Below are 9,676 nucleotides of genomic sequence, written 5' to 3' on the forward strand. Positions count from 1 at the left end.
TGGTTCTGCCACCCCTCTTCCTTCCCCAAGAATTGAGAACTCTATCATTTCATGATCACTGTGCCCAAGACAGCCTCCAAGCACCACCTCAACCACAAGACCTCTGTTTGTGAGCAACAGGTCGAGCAGGGCACCTGTCCTTGTTGGCTCACTCACCAGCTGCATCAGGAAGTTCTCTCCCACACAGTCCAAGAACCTTCTAGATTGACTCCTCTCTGCTGCGTTGTCTACCTAGGAGCTATCTGCTAGGTTGAAGTCACCCACAAGAAGAAAGACCAACAATGGTGATGCTACTCCCAGCTGGCTGAAGAATATTTCATCAACCTCTTCGTCCTGGTTGGGTGGTGTGTAAAAGACTCCCACCAGGATTTGCACCTTGCTGGCCTTCCCTCTAATTCTAACCCATAAGCATTCAACCTTATCATCACCCTCATTAAACTCCAGACAATCTAGACAATCCCAGAGACAGAGGGCTACCCCACCACCTCTCCTTTCTCACCTGTCCCTCTTGGTGACATTATACCCATCCATCACAGCATTCCAGTTGTGAGAATCATCCCACCAAATATCTGTGATGGCAACTAAGTCATAGGCTTCTCGACATACAGTTACTTTGAGTTCCTCTTGGGTTTTGCCCATACTGAGTACGTTGGTGTGCAGACATTTCAGGGACCAAGCCGAGCCCCCCCATTTTTGCCTTAAAATCACCAACATCTTGAACACAACCTGAGGCAACACATGGAGGGACCACACCTGTACGCTTTCACTCCAAACATACTGTGTCCTTTCGCACTTTGTCATGGAGCAAGCCTGCTATATTCCCCTCCCCTGCACCCCCAATCTTGTTTAAAGCCCTGTCTGTGAGCCCTGCAAGCTCCTGGGCAAAGACCCTCCTTCCTCTATGAGAAAGGTGGTTCCCATGTGACACCTGTAAGTGTGGTGCCATGTAGGCCATCCCATTGTCAAAAACCCCATAATTGTTACGTGTGCACCAGCTCCAGAGCCATGTACTAATAGATTAGATCTGCCTATTCCATCCAATTTCACTACCTGGTACTGGAAGGAGGGAGGAAAAACCACCTGGGCCCCAGATTCCCTCACTAGTCATCCAAGTGCCCTGAGGTCCCTCTTGATTGCCCTTGAAATATGTACTGCAGCTTCATCACTCACCCTCTACCCCCCTTGCCATGGCAAAGCAGTAGTGGGTAGTAGTCTGAGGGACGTACCAGACGAGGAAGTTTCCTAGTGATATATCCTGTAGCAGGGAGTCTCCTACAATCTTTTCTTTCTTGTTGCTGTTGTAGTGATTCGAGGAGTATGTCTCTCTCACCTTGGGTACTCCTCTGGCATGGTCAAATCAGGAGCCACATTGTTCCCTTCCTGGTCCTCCACAGTAAGAGCCTCATATGTACTGTTTAGAGAAATCTGGGGAGGAGGCATGGGCAAGGAGGCGGTATTCTTCCTTGACACGGTTGTGGACTAGTTTCCACTCACTGTGCCCCTTTAAGTTCTTAACTTAAAGAGGGGGTTGATTCCACTTCCATCTCATCGGGTGTGTTTTCCGGTGATTGTCTCCTCTCTTGTTTCAGGGAGCTCAGGCTGTGGGTCCACCAATTTATCCCATGTTCTGACTCCCTGATGCTCCTTAGCTTGTCTACTTCCTGTCTTAGTTCTAGCAAGAGGTTGAACAGATACATGCCTGATGCAAAGAGAGCACAGTTGGTGCTGAGTCTGGGTCACAGAAGATTGTGACATACTGCATTAGGAATGGGATGAATGTGAACCATGTTATCATAGCTTAGAAAAACTAGAAAGGAAAAAAAAAGAGCATCAAACCAAAAATACTACAAATTCAGACTGGCCCTAACATAAGTTACATGGTCAGTGATATGCAGAAGAAGATAACCCTTTTATTGCTTAGAAACATCCAGTCATCAGTTTCCACATGGCGTCCTTGAGCTCCTGGTTCCTCATGCTGTAGATGAGGGGGTTCACTGCTGGTGGAAACACTGAGTAAAGAAATGCCAATACCAGGTCCAGAAAAAGGGAGGAGAGGGAGGGGGGCTTCAGGTAGGTAAACAGGCCAGTGCTGAGAAACAGGGAGATCATGACCAGGTGAGGGAGGCAGGTGGAAAAGGCTTTGTGCCGTCCCTGCTGCGAGGGGATCCTCAGCACAGCCCTGAAGATCTGCACATAGGACACCACAATGAACACAAAACACCCAAAAGTTAAACAGGTGCTGACAACAATGAAACCAATTTCCCTGAGGTAGTCATCTGAGCAGGAGAGCTTGAGGATCTGGGGGATTTCACAGAAGAACTGGTCAACAGCGTTGCCATGGCAGAGGGGCAGGGAAAATGTATTGGCTGTGTGCAGCACAGCATTGAGAAACCCACCCCCCCAGGCAGCTGCTGCCATGTGGACACAAGCTCTGCTGCCCAGGAGGGTCCCGTAGTGCAGGGGGTTGCAGATGGCAACATAGCGATCATAGGCCATGACAGTGAGGAGGGAAAACTCTGAACCAGCCAAGAAGAAAACCAGGAAGACCTGTGCAGCACATCCCAAGAATGAGATTGCCCTGGTGTTCCACAGGGAATTGGCCATGGATTTTGGGATTGTGGTGGAAATGCAGCCAAGATCCAGAACAGATAGGTTGAGGAGGAAGAAGTACATGGGGGTGTGGAGGTGGTGATCACAGGCTATGGTGATGATGATGAGGCCATTGCCCAGGAGAGCAGCCAGGTAGATGCCCAGGAAGAGGCAGAAGTGCAGGAGCTGCAGCTCCCGTGTGTCTGCAAAGGGCAGGAGGAGGAACTGGCTGATGGAGCTGCTGTTGAACATCTGTTATTCGTGGGCATGGAGACCTGTACATAGAAGAACAGGCAGTGAGAAGTTAGGGAACACTTCTTCGAGGAAAACCTCATCCAGTTCTATCAGAATACCCTCAGATTGACTCTCTGGATTCAGGAAGACTTTTGTCAGGTCCCTTTTGGGAGGTTTGATTTGTGCTGCCTTGAGTTTGACACTGTTGAGAGGAGGGTCAGATGTGGCTCTCGAGAACTCTGTCCTGCCTGGCAGCAGTCAGTAAACAGAAGGATGGAGTGATCTCAGACTAAATCCCCTGTCAATAGGAATGAGCTTTTCAGCACTGTCACTCCAGTTTCACCCAAGGACAGAGCAGAGCTTTGGAGCTTTGGTTTTCTCCTGCCTGTACCTGAGGAGTGTTTCTTCTGTCAGAACTCCCTGACATTGCTGCTGCAGTGCCAGTGATACCTTCCCCTGAGTGCAGAGTGGGGGGAGCTGCTCTGTCCATCCGCTCTGGTCTCAGGTGCCCTGTGCTGGACGCTCTGAGATCACAACCTGTTCTTGTCTGTTAAAAGAACCGGGAACCCAGAAAGAGCTGAGGAATCCAGTCCTCAGTCCTACAGATGGGGGTCCTTAAAGTGAGGACCAGTGCCAGCCCCACCAATGGATGTGCCCAGAGCCCCAGGAAATGGTGGGATAAATGTAACAAGAACAGGAGGTGAAACAGCAGAAAAACTCCAGCCAAGGCTGGAAGGACAGGGACAGACAGACAGGCACTCAGGGGTTTCTCCTCACTGCTGGTTGGGCTGCAAAGAGAAGATTCAGCCTGAAACCCTGGAACTCTGGGTCAGAGGCTTTGCTGGGAGGACAGAAACCAGGGGATGGCTGTGGGAAATTATCAGCACTGTGGGGGATGTCAGGAGGTACCAAATCCCGACTGCCACAGCATTTCTGTGAGCAGCTCCTTTTTTGTGGCTCTGTGACAATGTCTCTGCTGCCTCGAGCTGTCCCTGCAGCTGCTTCTCTTTGCCCATGTCACCTCCTGCTCTGTGCTAACAGACCTCATCCAACTTGCCCTGTGCTCAGCTCTGCTCTGCAGACCCCTCCTGGCATTAGGGCACTGCCCCAGGAAACCTCTGTGTGTGCAGGACTCAGCCCAGGCTCCAACATCTTCATGAGAATCAAGTTTTCACTGCATATTCTCAAGGGGAGAAATAAGTTCTCATCTACCACACTCAGCACAGCCCACAGGAGAGGAAAAGTCAAAGCAAAGACTCTGCCTTTGGAGAAATACTCTTTTTGGAATTTCTCAAGGATCAGCTCTGGCTGGGAGCAAGGATTACCCAGGCAGCACTTTCTACAGCAGAAGGACCTTACGTTGCCCTTCCCTGGGTCACTGCTTTAACCCAGAGGTGTTGTCTATGTCCCTGTGGAAAGCCCACAAGCCAGGCTGAGTGCTGACCCTGGCAGCAGCAGAGTCCCTGCCCCAGCACACAGACCCTGGGTCACAAGGACCCTGCTCGCAAGAACAGCCCTGGGCACCTCTCAGCCATGCCCAGGAGAAGACAGCTGTCCTGCCCTGTCCCTCTGATGGGGCAGAAGGGCAGCCCTTCCAGGCAGCACTTTCTGGTCCTAGAGAGAACCTGTCCTCCTGACAGACACCACACCCTGTCCCATGTCCCAGCTTTAGGAGATCCCTCCAGGAACAGAACCAGCATTGCCCTGCACCCACAGACATACCAGGGAAAGGCTGTGGAAATTTCTCCTTCAGTGGGCTCTCAGCATCCATCAGCTCTCTCAGCCTCACAGGTCTCCCCTCGGTGCCTACAGGCAGTGTCCCCAGCCCCGTGTGCTTGGCAGAGGAGCTGCTCCAGGGCAGAGCTGTCTCTCTGCAGTGCTGCCAGGTTGCCATGAGCTCCCCCCATCCCAGGAGCCTGGCCAAGCTCAGCAGAAGACCAGTTCTTGTAGGCTCCCTCCTGGTGCCTCAGGCTTCATGGGGATCGTTCTATGATCTCAGCTCTGACATTCTCAGGATCTCCCTGCCCAGGGGCTGGGGGTCAGCACTGGCATTTCTGCTTCATCAGAACAAGCCAGGGTCTCCTCAGCATCAGAGCTGCCTGTGCTTTGCCTGTGTTTGTCCTCATGGCCTCCAGTTGTCTGCTCTAAGGAGCCCCTGGGGAGGCTTTGTCAGGAATGGCTCCCAGTGGGGCCTGTTAGTTCTTCAAGGTACTTTGGGCATTACTCCTGACTTTAACTTCTTGAGAGGTTTCTTCACTCTCATCTTGGTATCTGATGACTGTGGACTCAGAAGAAAAGACACCATGGGGCTCATTAACATCCAGAAAGCCCTTACAATCATGGCTCTTCAACTCATTTTCATTAAAGAGCTCAAAACTCCTACAACTAATTGGATTTCTGTTGGGTCCTTAGTGATGAAGATGTCAAAGGGATTTCCCATGAAGGACCTTTTTTCAATCATGGGTATTTTCTGTCATGGCTCAGTTGATAGAAGAAGTGACAGCAGCATTCTGTGATGGATATCGATCTCCTTAGGAGATCTGGACAGGCAGGAAAAGCAGTCTCTGGATCTCCCAGCCCTGCATGGAGAACCTTCCTTTACCCCAAGCCCAGCAGTTCCCTCCCTGGCCTCCTGAGACTCCCAACACTTTTCCTGGCATCATCTGTGCTCACAGGCACAGACAGATTTCTCTGACCACAAGCAGCAGTTCAACATGATCCAGTTTCATACCCATGAAATCTCTCTCCTCAGCTGCCTGCTACGGCCAAGCAGCGTGTGAAGGGGGTCAGCTTTCAGAGGAGATTCTCTCCCAGAACAGTTTTATTCAGATACATAGAAAGGTCAGTTATTGTTGCAGTCTGGCGTAGCTGGGTGCTGGGAGAGGATGGGGGCTGCAGAGATGGCTTCTGTAAGAAGCAGCTAGAAGTTCTCTGCAGGCCCTGCACAGCAAACATTGGTTTATCCAAGGGCAGAGTCATTGCTGACCAAGGCCAAGCCCATCAGTGGTGGTCACAGAGCCTCTGGGAATCATATTTAGGAAAACAGAAACGCAAGCAGCTGCCTTTTTCCACCAGAGAAGGGAGTGAGAAGATGGAACAAGCTGTGCAGACACCAAGGCCGGGAAGAGGGGGGAGGATGCGCCCAATGTGCCAGAGTGAAAGATGCCCCTGCAGCCTGGGGAGAAACCCATGGTGGAGCGGGTGTCCCACCACAGCCCATGGGAAAATCCCAGAACCCACCTGCAGCTCGTGGAGATACCCCACGCTGGATGGAGCAGGGGGAGACAGACAGGAGATGCTGTGACCCACGTTGGAGCCAGCCCCTGCCAGCACTGGTAGCCCATAGAGAGAGAGAGAGAGACACAGAGATGAGCAAGAGAGAGATTTGTGCCAGAGCAGTTTTGCTGGGGGGAGGCTGGTGACCCCTGGAGGACTGGGACTGAGAGACACTGTGATTGATGACTGTACCCATAGCAGTGACCCACGGTGGGGCAGCTGGGGAAGAGCTGAAGCCCTGTGGGAAAGGACTCACGTTGGAGAAGGTCGTGGAGGACTGTCTGCCCTGGGTGGGACCCCATGGTGCAGCAGGCGAAGGGGCTGAGGAATGAATGACCCCCTCCCCACTCCCGGCCAAGAAGGAACCCAACTTGCAAGGGACTGACTGAAGCCCCATCTCCCAGTCCCTGCCCCTCCTGTGCCACAATGGGGGAGGAAGAAGGGAGCAAAATCCTGACTAAACTGAAGTCTGCAAGAAGGGAGGGGTGGGGGGAAGGTGCTTTAAGATTTGGTCCCGTTGTTTTAAGATCTGGTCACGCTTCTAATTATCCAACTCTGGTGTCACTGGGTGTGCAGTGCAGTGTAAGAAACTAGAGAGTTTTCTGTCCTTCACTCTGTTGAGTCTGTTATGTCCATGTCGTTCATTAAAGGATGATCTCTCCCTGTCCTTATCTTGACTCCTAAGCCTCTTGATATCTATTTTTTCCCCTGTCCAAATAAAAAGGGGAGGGATAGACCGACTTTGGAGGGTGTCTGGCCTCCAGCCAGGCCTAAACCACCACATCATACACAATCAAGCACCAATGAAACCACAACATCATACACAAGTAAGGTGCAAACTTCTGGCCTGTACATCACTCAAGCAAATGTGATCTCACAGAATCTACCACTGACATGTCCCCATTCCTGGCTTGTCAGGTATTTTGGCACCACTGACATCACAAGGACATTCACAAGATATCTGTCAGTTCCTGGCCAATCATACATCCAGCTACCAGTAGCCTCAGAAGGACCTATACTGTCCATAAGCCTGGTCCTAGACTCCGGCTAAAGATATTTCCTCAGAACCCACACAGCCTCTTGGTCTTTTCCCAGCCTATCAACTATTCAGGGAGTAATGATACTCTCTGCACAAGGTTTGGGCTTTGTCTGACCTATCAGCTACTTGGGAACCACTGACATCACAACAGAGACCATCTGCGTTCTCTTGTCCTGTGACCTGTTCTGGAATCAGTGACCTCACAACAGCCTCCACTGTCCACAGCCTGCTCCAGATCTGTCAGTATGACCTCACAAGCACGTATTCCCCTATTGGCCAAGGACACATTGTTGAGATACTCAGTTTCCAGTGACCTCACAAGCATCTACCAAATCCATGACGCTTCTCTCCACATGCTTGATCCATTGCATTCCTAATTGTCATGGTTTCAGCTAGGATGGAGTTAATTTCTTTTCTTATAGTGGATGGAATGTCGTGTTTAGGAATTAGGATGAGAGCAGTGCTGAGAGCACCCTGATGTTTCCAGTTGTTGCCAAGTAATCAAGAACTTTTCAGTTGTTCATATTTCCCTACTAATGAGAAAGGAGGGGACGCAGCCAGGACAGGTGACCCGAACTGGCCAAAGGGGGTATTCCATACCCATTCTGTCATACTCAGCATAAAAGCAGGGGCTGGTCGGAGGAGGCAGCTCCAGGACGTGCAGTTTTAGGGTGGGTCCAGTTTTCGGGACGGCTCTGGGCTGCACAGTCTGAGTTGTGGGTTTGGTGAGAAACTGCATTGTGTGTCACCAGTTTCATAGATTTTGCTACAAAGTCCTGTTACTATGGTTACATCTCTCTTTCTGCTATTCCAGTAAACTATCCTTACCCCAACCCGTGGGGTTTTGTTTCCTTGGTTTTGGTGTTTTTTTCCCTTTCCCTTCACCCTCCCTCCCCCCAAAATCCCTCCCCCCCCCCCCCCCCCCACACACACACACACTCCGTTTTAAAGAACAAGCGACTGTGAGGTGCTGGGCTCTCAGCTGGAGTAAAACAACATCTACTGAAATCCAAAACAAATCTGCCGCAACAGAGAGAGACGGGACACAGCTTGATGCAGCAAGAGTCGATTCATTGTAAAGAACCATTCCTGTTTATATGCTCTGCAGACGGCTGCTTTCTTTCAAACATACCCTGTTCCGGGGCTACATCTGATTGGTCAACATTATGCTGTCACAGCAGCATCTCTATCTTACCATGCTAAGAACTTCTAAAACCTCGTCAGACAGCAGATACACCTTAACAATAGAGGACACTCTTTCCTGGAGCCTGTCCCAGCAGGGGGCTGGCAAAGATGCTGCCACCTTGTTTAGTTTCCCCATGGTTCATGGCCTAAAAGCTCCATCCCGTTATCTGTTAACCTAGCAGTGCTTGAGGCTTTGTTTCTCAAACTGCATGCCACACCTCACAATCCTCTTACCTCACAATCCCCTTACCTCAAAATCCCCTTACCTCACAATCCCTTTACCTCACAATCCCTTTACCTCACAATCCCTTTACCTCACAATCCCTTTATTTCAAAATCCCCTTACATCACAAACCCCTTGCCTCACAATCCCCTCACCTCACAATCCCTTTACCTCACAATCTCCTCAACTCACAATCCCCTCACCTCACAATCCCTTTACCTCACAATCCCCTCAACTCACAATCCCCTCACCTTACAATCCCTTTAACTCACAATCCCCTTACCTCACAATCCCTTTACCTCACAATCTCTTTACCTCACAACCCTCTTACCTCACAATCTTCTTACCTCACAATCCCCTTATGTCACAATCTCTCTAGCAATCTCCTTACCTCACAATCCATATATCATTCAATCCCCTTACCTCACAATACCCTTACCTCACAATCTCCACATCTCACAATCCCATTCCCTCACAATCCTCTTGCCTCACAATCCCCTCACCTCACAATCGCTTTATTTCATAATCCTCTTACCTCACAATCTCCTTACATCACAACCCTCTTACCTCACAATCTTCTTACCTCACAATCCCCTTATGTCACAATCTCTCTAGCAATCTCCTTACCTCACAATCTATATATCAATCAATCCCCTTACCTCTTAATCTACCAGTCAATCTCATACCTCACATCTATCTATCAGTCCATGTTCTTCCTTCACAATCTATAGATCTGTCTATTGTCTTACCTCACGATCTCTATATCAGCCAACTTCTTTACCTCACATCTATCTATCAGTTAATCCCCTTAGCTCATCCTTCGATGTATCAGTCAATCCCTTTACCTCACAATCTATCAGTCACAGAGTCACAGAATTGTGTGGGTTGGGGGGACCTCAAGAGATCATCAGGTCCAACCCCCTGCCAAAGTGGGTTCCCTAGGACAGGTCGCACAGGTCAGTGTCCAGAGGGGTCTTGAATATCGCCAGAGAGGGACACTTCACACCCGCCCTGGGCAGCCTGTCCCAGGGCTCTGTCACCCTCACTGTGAAAAAGTCTTTCCGCATGTTGGTGTGGAACTTCCTGTGCTCCAACTTGTAACCATTGCCCCTTGTTCTGCCTCTGAAAAC

At 50.3% G+C, this 9,676-nt stretch overlaps 1 protein-coding gene across 1 annotated transcript; it reads right to left on the minus strand.

The window, feature by feature from the left end:
• Nucleotides 1–1,917: 1,917 nt before the first annotated feature.
• LOC311199799 (olfactory receptor 14A16-like) lies at nucleotides 1,918–2,841 on the minus strand (the record flags this gene model as incomplete). The annotated part of the gene is made up of 1 exon (XM_084273933.1): nucleotides 1,918–2,841. The coding sequence occupies one exon, from the start codon at nucleotides 2,839–2,841 to the stop codon at nucleotides 1,918–1,920; it is 924 nt and encodes a 307-aa protein (XP_084130059.1).
• Between the last annotated feature and the right edge of the window lie 6,835 nt (nucleotides 2,842–9,676).

Source organism: Gallinula chloropus (genome assembly GCF_964237585.1).
Source record: "Gallinula chloropus genome assembly, chromosome: 21".
Taxonomy (NCBI): Eukaryota; Metazoa; Chordata; class Aves; order Gruiformes; family Rallidae; genus Gallinula; species Gallinula chloropus.